A 24,419-nucleotide genomic window follows, 5' to 3' on the forward strand; every position below is an offset into this window, starting at 1 on the left:
AATTTGTCCAAGAATAGGGCATGGGAAATCCCTACAATTTGACAAAAGTCTTTAGAAATTAGTTGTTGGGTTTACATTAGATACAGGCTGCATGTGTAAGTTAGACTGTGTTCACATTAGCATTCTCCATGGGGAGTACCCACTGACTTTTAGGTTAATTCACATTTCCACAGTAAAGTACCGTATTTTTCTGTGTATAAGACTATATTTCCCCCCTTTTTTCAAGTTTAAAATTGGATAGTGCATATGCATAGCTGCCAAGTTCTCCCTTTTTTTAAGGGAAATTCCCTTATGCTGAATAGGCTTCCTCGCGAGAAAAGGGAAAACTTGGCAGCTATGCATATGGGGGATTTCTTTATTTTGAGTCCCAAAAATAGGGGTTGTGTTATACACAGGGGCGTATTATACACAGAAAAATATGGTACTTAAGCAACAACTTGTGCACATTTAACGCATTTCACCTTCAGCTGTCAGTATGAATACAGTAGTTCCACATTAGGGCAAACTTTTTTTAAAAAAACAACAGAGGGAACAAGTTAGAACCACCCTTCCTCCATTGCCTGTTCTAATTTTCATAGTGGCAAGCCGAGATGACCAGCTCTATTCCAGAGCAATGACCTCAGCAACAACTGCCGCCTGCCTCTTCTCTTCCACTTACTGCAGAGGTAGCCCTGGAGGAATACAGCTATGCAAATGCAGCCTCAGTAAGTGTGTAATTTGAGATCTGAAGACTTCATAACTTTTGAGAGAATACCATCTGGTTTCAGAGAGCAGGAAATTGAAGCTGCTGTTTACATCATCAGTAACCCTGATGAAAAATCTAGTAGTGCAAGCTGTAAAACCTACAGTCACTTAAACAGAGATCAGTCTTCAACTGAAGGAAGTAACTCAAATTTGAGCTTCTTCCACCACTTTCCTTTTTTAAAGACAGATGTTAAAAATTTATAATAATCACAACTCTCCTTCTATCTCCCTGCCTATGGCAGCAGGATCAATAGTGTCAAAACTAGTATTTAATTTCTTTAAACATTTTTCTCCTGAAATGCTCATTATGTTACTTCTTTAATATAGTCTTCTAATACGTGAGAGGCATAGTTAAGGTGTACGCTACAGAAATGTTAACTATTTTGCAATGCTCAGGCTTCAACATGGTATTTTCACATCATTTGCTCCTGCTTACAGGGAGCGTTTTCTAGTTTTAGTTTTCTAGTACTAGTAAAATATACAAGGTGCCCCCCTCCCTCCAAAAATCTTAAATGCAGCACACTCATGCCCACAGACTGCAGCCACATATACTTCTTTCAACTCTCAAGTACACATACACAGGGCATACTTGAGCATCACCACAAACACATTCAGAAAAACCCCTCCATGTGCCTGCCATTTCAATGGAAGAGGAAGATGACTGCTAGATCAGCGTTTCTCAACCGCTGTTCCGTGGCACACTAGTGTGCCGCGAGACGCTGGCTGGTGTGCCGCGACGTGCGGCGACGAGAAGGGCGATTTGGTTTTAGACAAACTTAAAGAAGCTGGCTGGATGAGCTCAACCTGAAACTTGCTGAGCAAATGATTGTGCTGGCAGAGAAATCAGCGGCTTGTGAAGCCTTATTACAGGAGATTGCAACCAACACAGCAATTGGCAAGTGTTTCTTACAGCCATAATTATATAGTCAATATAGGGCGGCACAGAGTTAAATTTTTTAACTTTTTTAATGGTGGTGTGCCTCGTGATTTTTTTCATAGAACAAGTGTGCCTTGGCCCAAAAAAGGTTGAGAAACACTGTGCTAGATCATGGTAATGCAGAAATAAGGTCAATCAAGGCGATACTAACTTATATAATGAGGCAGGCTACTGAAATGTCTGCACCAGAATACCTGCAACAATGCTAAGAAATTTGCTTTAAGACATTTAATTACCGTAGCCTTGAAAAGTTTCCCGTGACCCTATAGATATACTATAGTTACTCTAGTTAAACTACAGCATACATGTTTATCTCCAAACAGGCTATTACCCAGATATAATGATACATTGTTTATACAATCGTACCACCCCTCACTTCAAATAAATACTAGGGCAGTTTACAGAATAAAATAAAATGTTACAAAATATAACAATTGAACCATGTAAGTAAAATGACAAAAGCAACTGTATCATTTACAGTAGCCAAAGATGCCAGGAGCCAGCATAGGCTGTTCTCCAACTGGAGCGCTCGCAGGCCAGTGTTTCCCAGTTGTCAGTGTTTATACTACATTTTTTAAGATTTGCCTTGAGACAGTCTTTAAACCTCTTTTGTTGACCACCAGCATTATGCTTTCCATTTTTAAGTTTGGAATAGAGTAGTTGCTTTGGAAGACGATCATCACGCACAACATGACCAGTCCAACAAAGTTGATGTTGAAGAATCATTGCTTCAACACTGGTGATCTTTGCTTCTTCCAGTACACTGATATTAGTTCACCTGTCTATCTATATCTATATCTATATCTATATCTACATCTACATCTACAATATATCTATATCTACAATACACAGTCTCCATGCAATGGCTAAATGGAATCTCTAAGTCAGGCATCCCCAAACTTCGGCCCTCCAGATGTTTTGGACTACAATTCCCATCTTCCCCGACCACTGGTCCTGTTAGCTAGGGATCATGGGAGTTGTAGGCCAAAACATCTGGAGGGCCGCAGTTTGGGGATGCCTGCTCTTAGTTCAGATGAATTATGCCACTGAAGAGGAGGCCAATTGCCCCTATGCCAAATTGGTAGGCTTCCTGAAATCATCTGGTTGGCTGCTGTGGGAAGAAATATGTTTGACTACATGGAACTTTGGTTGACCCAGTATAGCACTTCTTGTGTTCTTATACAGAAGGGTAAGTAAGGTGGCGGGGAGGTAGATGTGCATGCCAGACATGTAATAAATTTAAATCAATAAACAAACAATGCAGTGAGGTGGCATTTGTAGTCTTGCTACTATTAAAGACTAAACTTTTAATGAGTTTTTAAACACCATATGAACATTCTGGCTGGAGCAGTAGTCTCTCAAGGCATTTAGCACACACTACGTGTTATATGCTTTAAATTCTTTTTAAAAAACACCAAAACCATTATGCTGTGCAGTGCACTAATTATGTGTTCTATTAGTTCACCTGGCAACCTGGATATTGGCATAAGTATAGCATACATGTCATCACTGCAAATAACAACCTGATGTACCTGTGTGTATGAATGGAGGACAGGCAGAGAAAGAGTACAAGTGTGTAAGAGAGGAAATAGACTTTTCAAGTGCCATCTATTACTGGGGAAAATGTAAACAAGCTCATTTTATGAAACATGGATTGATTGTAGTTGAGCTTTAAAAAATATTGCCTGGAAAGGCCTTTTTCAGGATTGAACCTTAAATTCTGACTCTAAAATGGATGGCATTTTCTAATTCTCTAGATTTGGGGAAGATTCTTTTCATGCAAAATGATGCCCAAGGTGTTTTCCACTTATCTAATCATGAGGAAGTAATATAAAATATGGAAGTATGCCAAAGGCATTGCAGAAAACAATATCCCAGGCAAAATCTGTATTAAATAAACCAAGCTGGAGGTTACTTGATACCAAAAGATGAAAGAAGCCAGTTTATGTGCCAAGACGATATACACTAGGTTGACAGTGAGATAGCCAAATTCTACCATCAAGGATGAGGAGTATATGGCCTTCCAGATGTTGCTGGAACTACAACTCCCATTCTTCCTGACTACTGACCACCCTGACTGATGGTGGTGTGAGTTTATCTATTTATCTGAGGTATTCGCAGTCTACGGGTCCTAGGGTGGTAAACACTAAAAACCACAAACAATAACAATGTAACAAAATTAATTGATCAGAATCATAAAATTAATAATAGTCACAAATATACAGGCAGCAGAATTGAAAATAAACTATCACCAGGCACTTCATCCCTCCCCAAAATCCTGGACAAAAAGATGCACCCAACAATTGCATCATGAAACCAGCAACAAGAAGCTGCCAGCTTTAAAAAACAAAATACTAAACTATGTGGTAATAAGGACAATAGACACTAGACATGTGCTGTAGACATTTAGATCAAACTATGTGGGTTTGTTTGTTTGTTTTTTTAAAAAAGAACTGCTTCACTTACATTGAGCATTTAAGGCCCCAACCCTAATCTGTAGGTACAGTGGTACCTCTACTTACGAATTTAATGCATTCCAAACGCACATTCGTAAGTCAAAAAAAATTGTAAGTCGAATCCCATAGGAATGCATTGGGAGGAAAAATTCGTAAGTTGAAGCAACCCTATCTAAAAATTCGTAAGTAGAAAAAATCCTATCTAAACCGCATCTAAGATGGCAGATGGAGCTCCATTCGTAAGTAGAAACATTCGTAAGTAGAGTTATTTGTAAGTAGAGGTACCACTGTATTCTGATCCTGATCTGATTTTAGGATGTATTTTAATTGATTGCCTGATTTTATGTTAACGTGTTATACTTTTGATGTTAGCACCTCTGAGCCTGGTTTTGGTCAGGGAGGGCTGGATATAAATTATTATTATTATTATTATTATTATTATTATTATTATTATTATTAACAACACTGGAATTGAATTCCTCTCTGCACATTTGAAACCACATTAAAGCAGTAATTATTGTGAACTTGAATATTGAGGCTATAATCCAACTTGTGGCTCCAGTGTAGCCCAAATGAAGTCAATGGGGCTCCATGGAGTAGGCAGCTTAAAGAACGCATGCTGAATTTAAAACTGAACTCCCCCCACCTGAGCATACTAATACAAAGGGCTAAAGCCAAGTGCCTTATTGTTTTCTATTCAAAAATGTTGCAAATTATTATGAAAAGTACTTTGACCTATATTAGTATTCACACTGAAAGGATGGGTATAAAGCATGAGAGGATATAGTAAGCAAGGTCCACAACAGAGATACAGGCCAGTATACACCTCTTCCTTTAAAAAAAAGTTATAGAATTGTTGAAATCTTTACACAGCACTTCCTTTGAAGATTTCCTTTACTACATTTTACAATTCACAGATTCTTCCTGGTATAAGATTCCAGTATTATCATGTCATTAAGACCACTGTATCAATGTGCTCCAGTCTTGGTTACACAGTTTACAGTACTTGTTTATCTGCTCACACCCTTCCTGCTTCATAGCAAAATTTAACCTTAGCTCCAACCACACACTATAAAGTAGGAGGTAATTAATGGATCCATTCTTCTTTGATGCAGCTCAAAGAGGAATATTCCTACTGCTAAGAGTTCTTGAAGGTTCTAGAGTCTCACCAAGGAAAAATATGGGAACCCCATCCCACTGAAAAATTCAATTGGCAAAATAAATTTAATAGCTATTAGTCAACATTTGAAATGTAAAAAATAAATATAGGGAAAGATCCTAAATCTTACCACAAGTTTGTCACTGCCTAGGATTTAAGACAACAAACTAATTGAAATAATTTACTAGTAGTAATACTAGTACTAGTACTCTGCAGCTGATGTAGGCTCCTACAAGTACTAACATTATATCTCTTTGAATTCATTTTGGATTAAGATTCAAATCAAAATTTAAATTAAAGATATCCAAAGCATTTAAGATCCAAGTTTGACATGCTGAGGTTCATTTTACTACTACAAAAAATGTTAATCTGTGGGTCCTTGGAAAGATGCTCTGGTATTTACCAAAACAATTTGAAACAACAAATCGTGCTCTTCTGCTTCTTTCTTAAATGTTTTAAGTATATTATGCACTTCCATTTTAACGTCATATACATGTTTCTGAACAGACAATTTGCATGAATTTATAATCATCTTCTATCCCCTCACATATGCATTTTTAAACTTTGAAACCACAGGAAAATACAAGAACCCAGCAGATTACTGAGTCAATTAAGTGAGTGAAATGACATATTAAAGTCCCTACTATGACAAAATGCTAGCACATATATTAGATAGCAGCATGAAGCAAAGCATTAAAAATGCAATCTAAGATATTACAGCCAGCTAGCAAATAGAAATTTTGAAACAGGGACTTTGCCATTTTTTTCTTAGTATTATTATGAGCAAACACCACGGCTACTGATTAATCTAATTTAAGAAATAACATATTTACAGATGTGCCTCATTCTCATATGCTCTTGTGGAGAAGAGACTACATTTTCAGTTACCTTGTATTTTTGTCGACTAAAAATTCTAAGCAGCTCCCATTTTTAATACATTACAAATTGAAAACCGCATGTATCCAACCATATAATCTCATCCATCGGCTTTAATCTCTGCAACAGTCTCGACTGCATGAAACAGACAGAGTAAACATTCTAAGATTTTCTTTTGAGAATCCTTTGATTACCTTTTGGATCGCCTCAACATGCTGGTTTCTGGCAGAGAGAAATTGGATAGCACTGTCCAGAAGGAGTCAGACATGATCTTTGTAAGCTTTCATTTCCAGCAAAAACACTGCACTATCAAACCACAAGCAATAAAATAAGGGACCAAAGAAAACCAGTGACAGAGCCAATGCAAATTCCCTGTAGATCTTGCAGGCTGTTCCATTAATGTGAAGAAGAGAAGTAGGCAGGCTGGCAAGCAGGCAGCTGCTTTCAGTGTCTCTGCTTTCTATTGATTCCACCCTTGCCTGTCTTCCTGCCTTTCTCTACCTAGAACGGCGTTTACAGAATGGACTGCTTAAGGAAACTTACTGTCAATACTAGTACGTATTTGGCATAAATTACGGTTTATTCATATATTGTGTCCAGTTGTTAATTTATTCCTTTTATTTAAAGAAAATATGAAACTTAATTCCCATCAGATAAAAGTAACCCCTCAGTCCATATTTAGTTCATATCATCCTTTGCTAGTCTTTGCATCTCCTAGTCCACTACACTATTCATTACTTTTGCCTCAATCTTCACTGCCCTCTATTCTCTTCTCCACTGTGGAAATGTATTGTTAGTTCTTTGGGGGGCAGGGATCCATCTGTTTTGCTTATGCATCTGTTTGCTTTGAGAAGTGTCATGCAAACTGAGGGTATCATATTAACCAAAGCAGCAATTTCCAATAAAAAACAACAACACCATTTTATCTTAATTGCAAGAAAAATTAATAATGCCCCCCCCCATGTATATAGGTAGCTGCAACTCAGGATACCACTTCATGCACCTGATGAATTGGACTGCGATCTTGGAAAGCTTTACGGTTTAAGTTCCCATGCTGTAAATCAATAGATTATTCAATGAGATATTAGTGCACAACCTCTCAGAAACCTGCTGGCTTGAAGCTGAGAGTAATCATTTTGGCCTATCACAAATAACAATGCACACTAGGACTAATATCTGGCATTTCAGTGATGGGTTTTATATCTATACTAGCAGGGAATGGTCGGTGCTGCTCAGGATTTTTTGTGAAACCAAAAATTATGAATTAAAGAGGGTATTTTTTTTAGTTTGGGTGCCTCACAACAAGGACTGGCTGAAGTAACACCCAATTCACGTTTCAGTTCACCATCTTGATTCAAAATTGTGCCCAGCATCCCAATGGCAATGAAGTCTACCACCCCAACCGTGAGAACCCTTGTGTCAAGTTTGGCAACAATATCAAACGCCAACGAAGACTGCTCCCCATCCCCACCTCAGCAACCTTCATGCTGAGTTTGGTGATGATAACCCGAGAGGCTGCTGAACCTATGCCAAAAAAAAAAAAATTCACCCCAAAGTCACATGTCAAACATCAACAAAAAGTATGGTCCCCATCTTGGAAAAACCTTGTGCCAGGTTTTGCAACAGTATCTCAAGAGGCAGCTAAACATATAGAGACCAGACAGAAAGACAGACAGACAAACCACTTTACAAAATACGGTAGCAGACAAGCAGGTAGTGCCTGGTGCTGCCTGAGAATCCAGGCCCACAAGCTGCCCCCGAACTGAGCCGCCCACTCGGTGAGCCCCCGTGTGCTGCGCTAAACCGGTGCAGCGTGGTGTGGGGACTCGCTTCTGCAGCACTGGAAACTGCATCTGCGCAGATGCCAGAAATCACGGGCGCGTGCACAATCCAGCCCATGGAGGGATCTCCGCTAGAGTAAACCGGCCCAGGCAAGGTAAACCTTGCTGGCCCCTGTACCAAAGTAATGAAAAACATAGCAAACGGTTTCCCCCTGAAAATAATCAATGCCCCCCTCTATAACACCATTCATTATCATCTTGTTTTACTAAAGACAAAAAAATCAATATACATATGCAAGATACTATCAAAATATCTAAATTCAAAGAATTTAGCCTGCCGCCATAGTCTGCCTGCCCACCCATCAACATCAGGGAGTTAGAATCACACCTTAAATCATGCAATAAGTAATTTGATTTTCAAAATCATGAACAAAAGATACAGTGATCAATGTCATGTTATACGTGCAAAATACTAGCCAAGAGAGAAAGTTGGATAGTTATATACCTTTTGTTAAGAAGGTATTTAATGAAAGACATCTCTCTCTCTCTCTCTCTCTCTCTCTCTCTCTCTCTCTCTCTCTCTCACACACACACACACACACACACACACACACACACACACACACAATAAATTGCAATTCAGGATAAAAATAAAACCCTGTGTAAACAATTCTCTCATTGCTGACCACCTTCCAAGACTATCTGTTTTACTTCTAATAAATAAATAAGATCAGCTACAAGTTTTAAAAGCTACCTGCAGATTCTATGCTACAAAAGTAGAACTGCTGCTTCAAGCAGCCTATTTTGAAAAACTAAATGAATTTCCTTTTGTGGATCTGTATAGCAGAGTGAGATTAATAAAGAAAGCAGCTGGCTGAGCAAAGAAAATAACACCAACAAATAATTTGACAGAAGATAAAATCATCTAATAAAGCTTATAATTTATATTAGAATGGTAAGATCCATTTTGATGAAATGAATAGATTGTAAGTGAACACTGCTGCACTGCTTAAGAAAAGGTCTTTGGGATGTTTTCACTGAACATTTTTTATCTACTTCTAATACCAATATCTTTCTATGCTGCTCTGAATATGAAGCCTTATTGAAGCTGAATGTATGAGATTACAATATTAAAACAGGCTGAATTTAATTCAGTTTTTCAATATAAGAATTCGGAAACATCACTCTTATAAATCTTTCTAAGTAAGGCAAGCCCCACCTGTACTCCATCCCCCCACCTGCCACAAAAAATGAAGCAAATGGTAGGGCCACAAAGCATTCCGTAGATATCATATGTGTTCCAGGTTTCTCATGGACCTCCAACTCTAGCAATCAAAATGATTTCTAGTTACTTGATGCACAACCCACTCTTTATTTTGAATTTTGTCAAAAATAGTGAACTCACAACAGTTCATAACCCTTGTAATATAAATGCACAACATCCAAAAAAGCATGCAAATGTTGGAATGCAACAGCAGCAAACAATATATAATGGTTGCAAATTAAATTGGTTAAATTGACAGCCTACTAAAAAAAATGGCAATCAATGGACACATTCAAACTAACACCCAGTGAAACCATGGCTAAGCGCAAACATGTGCACATGCTGGCTACCAAGGATTGCACCCGCTCTGCTGCTCTTTGGGCTTTTTAACTTAGCACAGCATAGCTGCAAAGTCAACATCTGGATCTGGGTATAATCCAAACCCAAGATTAAGGTCAAGGTCTCTTCTCCTTAACCAAGATCTTCTGCAAAGAAAAAAACTTGGTTGAGCTGACATCCCAAGACAAGCTAAAAAGTCCAGAAAAGAGCAAAGCTGATGCAAGCTCCTCCTGGAAGACAGCATGTTTGTACAGTCCTGGTAATCCATATTTAGGATTACAGTGACATGCAAACAGGCCAATATAGGACAACATTTCCTAGTTTTGCAGATGACTCCTCATCTTTTGATGAAATTCCACAGCATTTTAAGCTCTGTTTGTTTTTACTTTTACAGATTATGTACTTTATTTTTAAAAAAATTGTACTTCTTTATAAAAGCCAAAAAAGAGTATCAGCAGCAAAATGAAACATGTCTAGACAGTTGGATACAAATCTACAATATTCATTAGACTCTCTGTAATTTAGATCATTCTCATGAGTATTTCAAAGCTCTTTTGCATAAGAATATGTTTTACAATAGCTTGAATAGCAATGGAAAATTCAGATAATTTTATGTACTGACATCATGACAGGTCTGGAGTCTGCTACAAAAAAAAAAGGCTGTACCCAACTGGAGTGTTCAAAGCAGATGTGTGTAAAGACTTCAAGTCCAAATCTTTCCTTAGGTTACATTCCCTATAAAGTGTCATGTTCTATGACATGTGAAGTTGTTAGATACTGTACCATAGTGTTGTCTGATGGCTTTTTCCAACAGTAATTAGTGCCTTTTCTTAAATACAGGTATTAGTTCGCCAACTGAACATTTAATAACCCATTTAGCACTTAATGCTAATCCAAACCCATGGTGTAATGCAAAAGCATTGGCCCCCCATAAAGAAGGGCTTTACTCCTCCTCTGCCCACCCCCCGTCTGCTTTTGTGAGCTAAGCAATAATTTGTCTTAGTGTGATCTGAACCTGGCTCAGTTTTCCCTACATCAGGCAAACTACAAGCTGTATGCAAGGTCCATTCTATGGCTTACCACTTGTGGTTTGTCTGGAGGAGACTGGGAGCAGATGACATACCAAGGCACACCAGGGCTTAGCTCACAGCAGTACAGCACCAGGGTACTGGAAGAGGAACAAAATGGCCAAGATCTCTTCTCATGTAGCTTGCACACTTCCACTAAGCCATGGTTTGTCATAGTTTTGTGCATGAACTGAGTCACTGTCACTTTAAAGCACTACTTTATTGTTTGGATTACTGTATTTAAAAAATTAAACAAGCTTCCTAAGGACCTATAGTGTTTCCAATTATATATGCACTCTTTCATGCTTTAAAAATCACATAATTATCCTAATTATAGCTGACACATTTACTACGAGAAAAAAATGCCTTATTTTTCCAAAAACTAAATTGAAAGTTCTCAGTAGCAAAGCTCAACATTTTTCCTATGTGCACCAATATACAAGTTAATGTCACATATTCAAAACCTACTATCATTCTTCAAATTTGAGGGCAACCTCTTCACAATGATATATAGTAAAAACCATGATTTATGCTCATTTAACTTGTGTGCATTCAGCTTTATGTGCTTGGCAATTTACAAAAATGCAAAAGGGGGGCAGAAAGGGGACAGGCATATAGAAAAAAAGGCTTTGGCAACCCTGTCTGCCACTGCCCGCGATGTGTTTTGACTATGCAGTTTTGGTTTATGCATGAACCCTGGAACGCAACCCCTCCATAGGTTGAGGGCTGGGCTTATGAAATGTTATGTTATGCTTGCTATTGATGGCTCTCACACACACAAATGTTTCCCATTATAATTTCATATATGCTTGTTATTTCTTCCCTTTAAAAAAACCCACCAAACAAACCTGCCCTTCATGCTAATAATCTTAAGGTACTGTAAATTTTCTGCCTCAACTCTTTTGCTTTAAATCCTCTGTTGGATCTTTATTATTCATTTATTTTAAACGAAGGAAATTTAAAAATCTCACCAGCAGTCAACTGAAACTGCCCTTGAATACATTTGCAGTTTGCTTCATCTCGCTAGATCTCATATTATCTTTTCTAGTCTTCTTCTTGACATTCAGCTTTTGATACTATCAGCCATGCTATTCTTCCCACCATTTTGCAAAAGCTTAGATTTGGTGAAACTGTTTTGTCCACATATTTCTGTAAGTTCTGGTGATTTTTAAAAACATTTTTATTTCCTCATCCATTTCTGTTACAAGTGCCCTTTAAATATTCTCCCAATAGAATAAAAATTCCTCACCTTTAAGGTGAGCTGCATAGATGGGAAAATGCCTAAGCCATTCAACCATATGACAGGGTCTTTCACATAGGTCTTTCACGGAAAACTGGCACATTCAATGGAAGAGACAGATGTATTCAACCCCATTCAGTTGAATTACCGAGACATTCTCCCAGCTGTGTGGGATCTGATTATTTAAGTATTTTTTAAAAATCTATATTGCCCTTTTAGCATAAAATGGAGCAGTGGGGCTCACCATAATCTGAATAGCCTCCACGGCACTACAACAGCCAACAGGAGCCTTGAGTGGGGTTGAAGCCACTCATTCAAGTTATTTCATCCAGTCTCCATGCAGCTAGTATAACGTTAAAATGAGTTCTCACTTATAGAGCGTAGAGAATGCACTGGAGTAAATTCAAGAGTGGAGTTCTCCATGGAGTAGGAATAGAAGGTCTTTAGTATGCTGGGAAGCAGACAGAAGCAGAGTCTTGGGACTGGAGTTAAATTTCACAGGCTTCTGCTACCAAAGAAGACTGCTCCAAATCTTTCCAAAGCACATGGTCTTCTAACTAAAATAAACAACTATAATGTGTCATCATTTTCAAGCCCCAATATTTTCTCAATGAGTCTGGAGTTATTGTGTTATAAAGCATGTCTTGGTCAACCTCCATTGGACAAAATAATATCATACCACTTGGTACTGAGCAATTGCTCATCGTGTTTAAAGCTAATGGAAGCTGAAAGAAGCAACAACTAAAACTGGCAATTGCCACCTGCTGTGACAGAACAATTTCTAAGCAGCATTTAGCCCTAATATAGTTACTCCACAGACATCTGTCAAGTAGCAACCCTCCACGCCCGAGTTAAACCAATATTCTACCCCAAATAAACTACTTAAACTAGTGTGTCTCCATTTAAGACATGCATTCTAAATTAACCTATTGATACCTCGCAAGACAAATGCCTCGCGCAACAAAAAACTGGCAAGACGAAAGCGTTTTGCGATGTGTTTGGTGACTCGCAAGACGAAGTTTTCTATGGCCGCGCTTCGCAAGATGATTTTTTGCGGGTTTTTTGTTTGTTTGTTTTTGCCATGGCAAACCACGCTTCGCAAGACGGAATTATCGCAAGACGAAGCAACTCGCGGAACGAATTAATTTCGTCTTGCGAGGCACCACTGTATAAAAATCTTAGTAAATAAAAGCTGACAAATCAGAACTCCAGTCACTTCTGTTATAAAGCTGTATAACTACTCTCCTTCATCGCTTAACAGCAACAAATCTGGAATATCTAGGTCAGGCATCCCCAAACTTTGGCCCTCCAGATGTTTTGGACTACAATTCCCATCTTCCCCGACCACTGGTCCTGTAAGCTAGGGATCATGGGAGTTGTAGGCCAAAACATCTGTAGGGCCGCAGTTTGGGGATGCCTGATCTAGGTGCTTCGAGATTGCTCTTAAAAGCATGGACTTTGATGCAGTTGCTGGGGTATAACTGGGAAACTTGTTTTTACTTGCTTTTTGCAACTAAAAGTTAACTTGGTTATAACTTTTTATGATCTTATTGTTTGGTTTTATGTTTTTATGCTGTTGTAAACTGCATTGATATTTTTATGATACAGCGGTAAAGAAATATTTAAATAAATAAATACAAATAGAATGGAGGATAAATGGTGGGCTAAGTTTAGACAAACTTATGATGATGACTAGCTGATCTTATAACTTGCTAGAAGTTCAGATACCTCTAATTGCTAAAAGTCTGATTTTCCCAGTCAGAGATTCACTACACCAAGCTGTCACAGTCCTCCATTAATTTGTAGAATCCTGTTTGAAAACCAGTCAATGGTCATTTTGTGGTACTGGATTTCAAAGAAGCACCAATATTCAGCTTTTTAGATGACCCTGAAGTCTAGCATTATATGAAAAAGAAATGCTTCTCTCTCCCTACTTTCTATACACCATGCATAATTTTAGGCACCTCTGTCATGCCCCTGCTTAGTCACCCTATTTCTAAACTAGAAAGCCCCAAGTGTTGTAACCTTTCCTCACAGGGGAGTTGCTCGAGCTCATTGGTTATTCTGGTTGCCCTTTTTGGCACCTATTCCAGCATTACAATATCCTTTTTGAAGTGCAGCAAGAAGAACTGTACACAGTACACAATGCTACAAACATAGCTGCACTATATACCGGTATTTATATAATTTGCAATGTGTTTTTCTCCCCCCCCCAAAAAAATTCCTTTATATTTATCCTTAATGTAGAATCTGCCTTTATTACCCAGCAGTCATGCTGTTTAACTCTCTCCAGCAGCTGAGCTGAACAAGTTATGGGCACATGTACCAGGCCCTGCCACAAATTAATTGCCAGTGTAAATAACAAAGTGGTACTCTATCACAGGCATCCCCAAACTGCGGCCTTCCAGATGTTTTGGCCTACAACTCCCATGATCCCTAGCTAACAAGACCAGTGGTCGGGGAAGATGGGAATTGTAGTCCAAAACAGCTGGAGGGCCGAAGTTTGGGGATGCCTGCTCTATCATCAATATCTTGCTTGTGTTGGCTTTCTTCTTTCTCCCTCCTTCTCTACTCTTCGCCCAAGTAAGTACAGAAAATACTTTTAAACCAAACTTCTGGTATTATAGAAACTGGAGCTTTGTGATGTTTTCATTTGTTATTAGACATTAATAAACAAGGGTAATCCTTGTTCCTGAATGTTAATCAAGGCTATCATGATCATATTTAAATGCCTGGTTTCAAGCAAATACAAAACTATTATAAAATTTTATATTAACTGACACATACGAGGTTTAAAATGCTTGTCTCCAAGTATATTTGACCTCCCTAAAGTTGGAAACTTCTTTTATCAGATACTGTTACAAGAGAACTGGAGCAGGCAAGCAGACAGCTGTTTGTCCGCACAGAAAGGCTGACTACGCCAGAACAAGGGGGAAGAAAAAACCTATGTAAACATTTATGGAAGAACACAGACAAATCAATGTAATGTTATTACCAGACAATGTAATTCCCTGCAGAGCTAAGGTAGCTGCAATGTAACTCAATTGTGGGTGTTCAAATGTAGCTGTCAGAAAATAACTTGACAGGATGAACTTAGATTCCAAATCAGCAGCAAGAGCAACCGACTGGTATCCAAGTAAATAAAACGACAACAAAGAACAAATGGATAAAATAGGATTAAGAGCCGCACAGGTGAAGCAAGGAATTCAAAAATTATCATTACAGAGCTGTGCTTTTAGACACAACTACATATCAATAGATTATCATCTATTGTGTATTTACAAAGCAGAAAGGCAGAACCTCTGAAACTACAAAAAGCTATGATCACCCTAGTAAAAGCTAAAACCAACATCAATATTAGTTATTAAAAGATTTTCCATCTTTTGGGACAAGATGGCAAACAAAGATCATAAAATGTATAAAAACAAGAGTTTAAAACAATTAAGTCTCTTTCTAAAAAGCAATAAAACAGATTCCAACACAGAGGCTTTATCAAAAACTTTACTTGTTGACTTCTTAAGACTCAGCCTTTCAAACTTCTACCAGTTAAGGTACAACTTTAAGGGCAGAACTCACCTAATGAACCCCATTAGTGGAAGCCTTTTGGGGGTAGGAGGATTGTTCAATCTGGCAAGCTGAAAGTCTTGCACAAAAGGAACATTTGAATTCCACCTTAGGTGTTCTTTAAAAAGCGTATTAGTATCACTTCCTTTTCCTTCTTTTTTTAACTCATTTGTCAGGAGGTCAGGTGTTACGCTGCTGCCCGAAGTAGGCCTAAGGGTTTTAAGTGAGTTTCTGCATATTATCCAATGCTTGCTCTTTATAACTTGAAGGTTTTACCCAACGAAATATTACAGATTTGTTCAATTTTATAATTGAACTTCCATACATGTTTTGATGGAATAATTTCATTTTGGCGCACCATGTGTTCAAAATAACCTTTGATATCTCTCTCAATTGTTGAAGCCAAATCCCTGTAGTTCCCAGAGGCTTTCAATGCTCAGACCCCTCATCTGCATTACCCTGGTGCAGCAAAACATGAGGAGAGCCCACGCCTAACCTTCTGCTCTAGTCTACATGAGCCAAGAAGCCTTAGGATGCGACAGTGGATTCATCAACCCACACATATTGTTGCTCTGTCAAGACTAGGAGCTTTCACAGGTAACACAACTCTTGATCTACAGGAAAAAAATTCTACACACTAGATAAAAACACTGGGTGGGATTCAACCTACTTTTACTCAGAGTAGAGCTATAAAAATTAATGGACCTAACTTAAAGTCATGTACATTAATTTCCATGGGGTGGCTGAATAAAACTTCACTGAATATCATCTCTTATGTGCAAGCATGTATAAAGATTCAAATATTTTTGAATTCTGTATTAGTATATGAGAGAAAGACATATAAATTATTACTCATTTGCTTCTGGCAGCCAAACTGACAATATGTCAGAACTGAAAAGCACCATCACCGACCCCACTATTTTCTTCAAACTCTTGCTTAGCTAAAATTTGGGATATGGTATGCATGGTGAAGTTAACAAACCTGGTTAAAGGGAGAGGTGGTGAAAGAATTTGCACCTTCTTCCATGAGCTGCTGCCTGCTTGTTGGCATTATTTCGTGGTGTTATGAGTATGACAGAGGGTCAGATAGACAACTTTATGCAACCAAACAAGTACCTAAGATTGTTTGTGCACTGCCCACAACGGAGTAGTTCATAACAAAGCATCTATCTCAATTTAGTAGGAAAAACTGGCCTTATGTTTGCATGCACAAATTTGTTTGAATTATTACGGTACTCTACATGCAAACATAACAGCTGGTTAACAGGAAGCCTGAGGAAAGGTTCTACTAAAGAGGATTAAAAATAGTGAAACTACCAAAGGCTGACTTGAAAGAACAAATGAGCAGATAATATGGTAGCAAATCACTTAAAACAAGGAACATGTGAAAAAGAAAGCATTTTAGGGATGGGCTGAATGTAACTTACAGTGGTACCTCAGGTTATGACTGCTTCGGGTTGCAAACGCTTAAGGTTACAAACTCCACTAACCAAGAAGTAGTTACTTCGGGTTGCAAACTTTGCCCCACGATGAGAACGAAAATCGCGCGCCAGCGGCAGTGGGAGGCTCCATTAGCTAAAGTGGTACCTCAGGTTAAGAACGGTTTCGGGTTAAGAATGGACCTCCAGAATGAATTAAGTTCGTAACTGAGGTACCACTGTATTTTAGAAAATAAAATATCTTGTTAAAGATAGAAAGACTTTTATGTTGAAGGCCATATAAGAAATAGTGACGTTGTTGGTGGTGGTGGTGGTGATGATGATGATATTTCTTTATTATTCTTAACTTTATATCCTGCCCTTCCTCCTTTGCTCAGGGTGGCAAAGGACATGTAGTAAGAACATACTAGTGTCTGCCACAACATGAAAAAGTCAATCAGGCAAATTTTTATTCAGCACTGGTGACAAGAATATCCTAAACCACACATGAGGACAGCAAGCTAGTTGGGGGAGATGAACAGCAGCCCACATGCCCCTGTCCTTCAGCAACTTACCTCACCTAACACCCATCTGCTGTCCACTCAAACAAATACTGCAATGTGGTTGTGTGCATCATGTAAGCTGAGCAATCTATGCATGTGTGCAATGCCTGCTGGGATATGCAGTCTGAGCTTTCTGTCGGTTTGCTCAATTTGGGGGTTGTTTCAAATGGTGTCTGTGATGCAGTGGGTGAAGCAATGTGGCGCCGCATTAGTTGGTGATTGCTACTACCCCTAGCATCCACCACCTAATGTGGCCACTTCACTCTGCCTAACAATAGGATCAGCTCTGAATGAGCTTGCAAAGTTCTTTGTTTTGGAGGAAGTGGGGGCAGAAGCAGGAAGGCAGTGCTCTGCCCATAGCTGTTATGACTATAAAGGAATGTTAACTAAAATAAAAATTTGAGAAATAATGCTTCCATAAACTAGTATAGTTCTATTAAGGGCCCATCTATAAATGAGGAAAGCATTACACATTATGTAAATGATTTTGAACATGCTTATTGAATTGGGAGGGGGTAATCGGTCTACTATGACTGGTAGCAGAACAAGATTTCTGAATAATGTTTCCTTTCTTATTTTAGATGCTTCATGACTCTGATGAAATTTCGAATGCTACAGATATACCTTAAATTCTAAGTCTACTATTGAAATGACACAAGTTAAAGGTTATGTACTATTGGTTAAAGAACGCATGTTCCCAGGTAAATTCCTCCTTACCTCCACTGAAGTGGGTTGCTGTAGCAAGGACTACCAGGGTTGCTCTGAGGTTGTGGGTTGAGGCAAAACACTAGAGGAGATGCAGCAAGGGCACAATCAGCACTAAATGGGATTTTAAGATGCTGCAGACCTGGAGCAGATGTAGGAGAGAACACATGCTGATGCCCATCGCTTCCTCGGCAGTGGGAAAGGAAAGGAGAGGAGATTCTGACAAAGTACCACAACAGAAACAGTCAGTTTCAAAATTATCCTTCCAAGTACTTTTTGTTTGTTTTTAAAGAAAACAAGTTGCACACAGCAAATAACAGACCTACACTTAAACAGACACATGTACCGCATTTTTCGCTCCATAAGATGCACTTTTTCCCTCCTAAAAAGGAAGGCTGTGCTGTGCCTCTGCCAACGTCGGCTAGCAAGCCTGCTGTTGCCAGCGGTGGCGGTAACAGTGGCCCAAAAGGGCTCCTTTCAGGCCGCTGCTACCGCCACCTCTCGCAGGGGCAGGCTTGGTAGCCACCGTTGGCAGAGGCACATTGCAGCGCCTCTCCCAACTGCAACTAGCAAGCCTGTCCTGCTTGCTTTGTGGCGAGCCGGGAGGAGGGGCGGATGGGAGCCCCTTCCACTGCTCCTCCCAGCTTCCAGCCTTCCCTCCATCCTTACTTCCTTCCCACTCCCACTCCCCCCCTCTCTCCCCTCCCTCCCTCCCTTCCTTCTCTCTCTCTTCCCTCCCTCCCTCCCTCCTTCCTTCCCTCTCTCTTGCCCTCTCTCTCTTTCCCTCTCTCACCCCTTCCTGCCTTGTCTCTCTCTTCCCTCCTTCCCTCTCTCTTACTTTCTCTCTCTCTCTCTCTTTCACTCCTTCCTTCCTTCTTCTGAGCCGTTGAAGGCTCGCTAGAAAAAGAATTTTTTTTCTTGTTTTCCGCCTCTAAAAACTAGGTGCGTCTTATGGTCAGGTGCGTCTAATGGAGTGAAAAATATGCATCTGATGGAGGGAAGAGACGATATTTTTTTTTATTGGGCATGGAAAGTATAAAAGCTACACATAATTGACTCTTTATGCATCAGCCCAAATTCATCTAATGAGAAAACTACAGGTTAAATAAAAACATCAACTGCTAATCTCTTTTTAGGCATCAAATGGGAATTTATAAAAGACTGAAAAACTAAATAACCGTCCACTTACAGAATCTTCATACTTAATGGCATATTCCATGCACATTCAATGTCACTTGCAGCCATGGGCCACAGTCTCACAAGCTGCACCTCTGACTGGGGCTTTTCTCTTCAATGGCAGTGGCTCACAGCAGACTGCAGTTACAATATTTTATTTTTTATTTCTAAGGTGCTCTCATATGTGGAGATGTATATTAAAAGTGCAAGAACTTGTACAGTAATGGGGAAACTTGAGGTTAACTTTACTTACTCCTAGTACTTAAGGCACTAATCTCCACAATTCAGCTGTACTGAATATTTAATTGGAATCAATAGCCCTACAAATACGAATTATGAAACATAAAATAGACCAGAAAGCTCAATATGAACTTTTATTCACTTCATATCAAGGAGAGCAATAACAGAAAAATTAAGTTGCCCCATTATATAAAAATATGAGGTAGTACATTAATTATATCTATGTTAAAAAGACCGACAAACTGTATGACTATTTATTCTAAAAAGTTAAATAAAAGATTGGATTTGTTAAACTAGCACTTAACTGACACTCAAGATTCTGATTAATATTATATTTGTTCACTCCAATAAATTAGCTAAGCACACAACAATCCTTACTGGATCCGTAGAGATGGGGCTCCAAACCTCTCTCTTCTTCGTTTCATCATTTCACTGTGTGAAATGCTAGATGTGTTAAATGAATTGATCTTAAAGCCAGAAAAGTGGAAGTGCTGTTAAATCCAAGCCTGAGCTTCTTGTGTAGCCTCAGAGTCAATGACAGATAACTATGCCTTCAACTGGAGTCAAAATCAATCACACAGGTCACATCACAAGGCAATTGTTCAAGAAGCCTTCTGCAAACTTATTTATGGCATCCAGAAACAACCAAGCTGAAGTCAGCCAGCATGAGGAGCAAGGTCTGAGAAGCCGAAGATAGGGACTGAACCGTTTTGTTCCACCGCCTATATTTTACTTCCATTATCTCTCACAGTTGAAACACAGCAAATCATGGAAAAACATTTCTTCATTTCAGCAATACTTTCAGCAAGCCAGAAGGAAACAGAGACTGAGAGGGTGAAATGGCACATGAGCAAAAACTTTGGCAGAAGCCTCGCATACCAACACGAAAGCTCACACTGCAAATGTAGTACACAGTGACTGCTGACCCAGAGCCCCAGGAAAGCCACAGGCAGCTGCTCTCTGACTGCTGTGGATTCCCACCCCACCCCCCAAAAAATAATTTCTGGATTTCTAACATGGGGGGGGGGGAATCTCATACCTTTTTCCTTATTCTGGATTTTTCATATTGTACTCAATAGCACTTAAGCATACAGTATTGTGTTTTTTTATTGTACTAACAATATACAAGACTTTCCAGGAAGAAAGAACAGGACTTTGCTTCAACCTGTACTTTAATTCGTTCTGGATCTAGAAATAAACTGACAAATGTGATGAGAGCTCCAATGCAAGAGAGTTAACAATGTGAATTAACCAACTCCTTTTTAAAGGATAATCTATTTTTCCTGTCTAAATAATGATTCATTCATTTTGGCTGTCAAACAACAGTTCTTGCCACTGACTAAGATCAGTGTAAGCATACTTAGACTATTACCAAACTATTAATCAGTATCTTCAAAACCACCATGTATAGAAATTGCCACTTATACTAGGAAGCACACTGATGCATACTTACATTTTACTACTCAAAAAATGTCACATGAGCCCTGCAATAAACTCCAGTGCCAAATCTGTCCTTATGTCCTGCTCAGTAACATTATTGTATGATCAAATAATATGAGTTTTTGAAAGCATGGCTGACCACATTTTCCATTACTTCTGTAATTCTCAAATCAAGAAACAACAATGTATAATGCTGGCCTTTAAAAAAAACAACATGTTACATCAGTAAGTAAGTAAGTAAGTAAGTAAACTTTAATACGGTCAAAGACCAGCAAAAGTTACATCAGTATGTAAACTAGTATCCCAGATATAATCCTGATACTATTTGAACGATGCAATTTTTGACTGACTCACTGACAAAAATTTAACCCAAAGTAGTCTAAATGATGCCTGCGTAATTTAGCTATGGAATGTCTCTTAATAAACACATCTCAATTAAAGATAAACCTTTTTAGATGAATTTAGAGAAAGAGAAAAAATAACTCAGGCACCAGAAGATACCCAATTGTTCTAAAGAATAGTCAGCAAAAATCTATGAAGACAAACTCATACGTACAAAAAAGGAGTCAAACAGCATATTAAGGTGTTATTTGAGGAATTTCAACAGAGGGGTTGATACTTTGAACTGCAGAACTACAACATGATTTCTTGAAGTTACCAGCACTCTGAGAAAGTTTGTCAGTCTACTGGCACCTGACAGGATTGGGACACCTCTTAATCTGATTTATCAAGTTCTTCTAAAGTAATCTACATTCTCTCTGCCTCACTATGTATAACTGTTCTTACCAGGGGGCGCAGGGGAATCAGCAGAAGTCCACACACCCAAGTAACATCCCACTAAAACAACTCTGGTTAAATTGATATAATAATGAAGTTTAGCCCCGAACAGCTCCTATGCATCAAAACCTGAGTAAAGTTGTGAATGTTCACCCAGGCCATGTTATGGAACCACTGGATATTAGCTACTACTGGATAGAAACTAATGGGGCTGAAAGTACTTTACACACTAAAAGTACAGTACGTATTATTTAAATATTGATGGTTCTCCCGTGTTAGCTAAAATACAAGCTCCTTGGTTATAAAACGCTATCCTCAAGCAAGAAAATATAGTACAGTTTTTGTATTTTGTTAATAATAATAATAATATCACACTGGGGGGGGGAACCAATGTGAAATTTAAAAGATATCTCAAATGTATTTGGATGTAAATGATATAAGCTATTTCAGCTGATCAATATTTATAATATGGATATTCAGAAAGCATAGTTCCAGATTTTCTCATTTTCTCATTTTAAAGCATTGCTATAATACTGCACTAATTCCTTATGCCTTAAAAGCTTGCCATATACCGTATGCAAAGCTAGTCAACACCAAGTACGGTGAATGTACTTCTTGTTCAACAGAAACACAGACTTTCTTCATACAATTTTGGGAAGTCATGTTGCAACATCAGCAATACAGTTTGCCGTGCCAATTTCTGAATCAGCACCTCCTATCTTTTTAGAAACAGGTAGTTATTTTTAGAGCAGCTCTTGAGAGCCTCTTCCCTTGGCTGAGTTGCTATCTCCCCACACTTTCAAATTAGGAGCACTTGGGAAACTCTTCAAATTTTCTTTAGTGTTAGAATCTGTACACAGAATGCTACCTTTTTATGAACACGCAACTGATTCTCCCACTATTGGAAGGCTAGGTAAAACCTTGAGTGACCAGAGCTAAAAGCTGCCCATTGCCCCTTCCAGCACCTCAGTAGAATGTAGAATACTTATTAATATACCAATCCAAAGCACTATATGAAAAGTATAGTATACTGATAAAACATAAAATGCTCCAGAACACAGAAAGTATTTTACTGAATGGTTCTGACAAATGCAGCAACTGATTGTTTTGCTGTTCAACAACTTTAAGTCAGCTTTAATATCTTTTCAAGGTTAAATGAGTGAACTTCACTCCAACTTTTTCTTTATTGAAAGCACATTCACTTTCTTAGTCTAAATATCTGTTTCACCTCCTTTCACTGCGAACTGCTCAAATGTTTAGACCAACAACGCTTTAATCACCAGTTTATGACATTTCTTGAAAACACGTATCTGAATGATGTACTATTTCTATACCGTTTATTCTCTTATTCTGTGTTAAATATTTCAACTTCTCAAGCACAGGTTCCATAAACTACTGGATTTACACAAAGTACTCAGGGAGGTTTCATACCAGTTCTTTTAGCCTCTGACCCTGCCTGTTTGTAAGTGCTGCTGCCAAAGAGTGGAGAAATCAGAGGAGTATGAGTTCAGGAAGGAATTCACTTACCTGGGAGATTTAACGCCATTAAAACAGCTATGAAGAAAGTGAGTAAGCTACACTGGAATTGGTAATTTAGAAATAAAATATGAGAATGGCTCTATCAAGTGTCACACAACCAGTTCTCTCTGCTGTAAACATGAACACAGGTTGTGTGTCACTAGTTTTATATTCACAAGCAAACAGTCACAGATACAAGCCAAGACAGAAATAGACAATATAAACGCAACTACTACATTATCTCTCATTTGAGAAGTGTAGTTGATGACCTGTGGTGCCTATGAAGACCAGAGAACTATGACTTCCACTTAAGACTGGGTCTCTGATAATGCAAACAAGGCTCATAGGTTGAGAAATAATTTATAAAAATTGCCAAAAACCTATACCCAACACACACTTTGAGAAAGAAAGAATGCATAATTTGGCATACCTACAAGCATCCCAATATGTTCTGTAATTTTAACAAAAATACTGTTGCAACTATTTCATCAGCACTGCAAAAATCCAAAATACTTTCATGTAAGTATAACAATAGGGAGTGTTGCAGTGGCTAGAGCCTCTATGCACCAGAATAGGTTCTGGAGAGACACCAGACATAGAGGCATCAAGCACTGTCCTTAACAAAAAAGAAATACTAACAAGATTTCTCTCAGCAGAATCATAAATCGAAGCCTGTTTCTTGAAAGATAACATAAATATTCAGATCATGGTTTTCAATTACACTACTGTTTTTCGTTTTCAGTCCAGGATTAGGCAGAAGGCTCACTTACCTCTCACAAATCCAACTATAAACAGTTTCATTTTACCACACTGACCAACCATATTGGCCAGTAATCCTTAAATCATGAATCTGCATAAAATGTCTGCACTGCTAAAATTATGAAGACCACATGGCACATAAAATGTAAAATACGTTCAGTTTTCAACATAGTGGTTTTAACAGCCTGCGTTGTTTCCTATTCAAATGCTTCCACAACCCTAATTCCACAGTATCATCCATGTTCCTGGAGATGCCTAATGCGCAACAGTTTTCCATCATCCTCAGTGACCATGGGCTTTTATGTGCCCCATCCTTTGTTCCTACAAAACATATAAAATATCCAAAAATATATCTGATAGATTTAGTTGCTATTAAGACAAGAAAGAAATGTATAC

General features: G+C 38.5%; 1 protein-coding gene across 6 annotated transcripts in view; it reads right to left on the minus strand.

Moving 5' to 3' along the window:
* The window catches only part of MAST2 (microtubule associated serine/threonine kinase 2), a 143,644-nt gene that overhangs the window by 56,128 nt on the left and 63,097 nt on the right, over positions 1-24,419 (minus strand). Inside the window, exons 1-2 of one of the 6 annotated variants that reach the window (XM_035133528.2) lie at positions 19,908-24,417; positions 18,126-18,332 (exon numbers count right to left, since the gene is read on the minus strand). The exons of the other annotated variants lie outside the window; for them this stretch is intronic. Coding sequence (XP_034989419.1) covers positions 18,126-18,332; positions 19,908-19,957 — 257 coding nt within the window. The 5' untranslated portion in view covers positions 19,958-24,417. Of the gene's footprint in view, positions 1-18,125; positions 18,333-19,907; positions 24,418-24,419 lie in introns of those variants that run through there. 6 annotated transcript variants of the gene reach the window in all.

This window comes from Zootoca vivipara, chromosome 7 (assembly GCF_963506605.1).
Source record: "Zootoca vivipara chromosome 7, rZooViv1.1, whole genome shotgun sequence".
In the NCBI taxonomy this organism is placed as follows: Eukaryota; Metazoa; Chordata; class Lepidosauria; order Squamata; family Lacertidae; genus Zootoca; species Zootoca vivipara.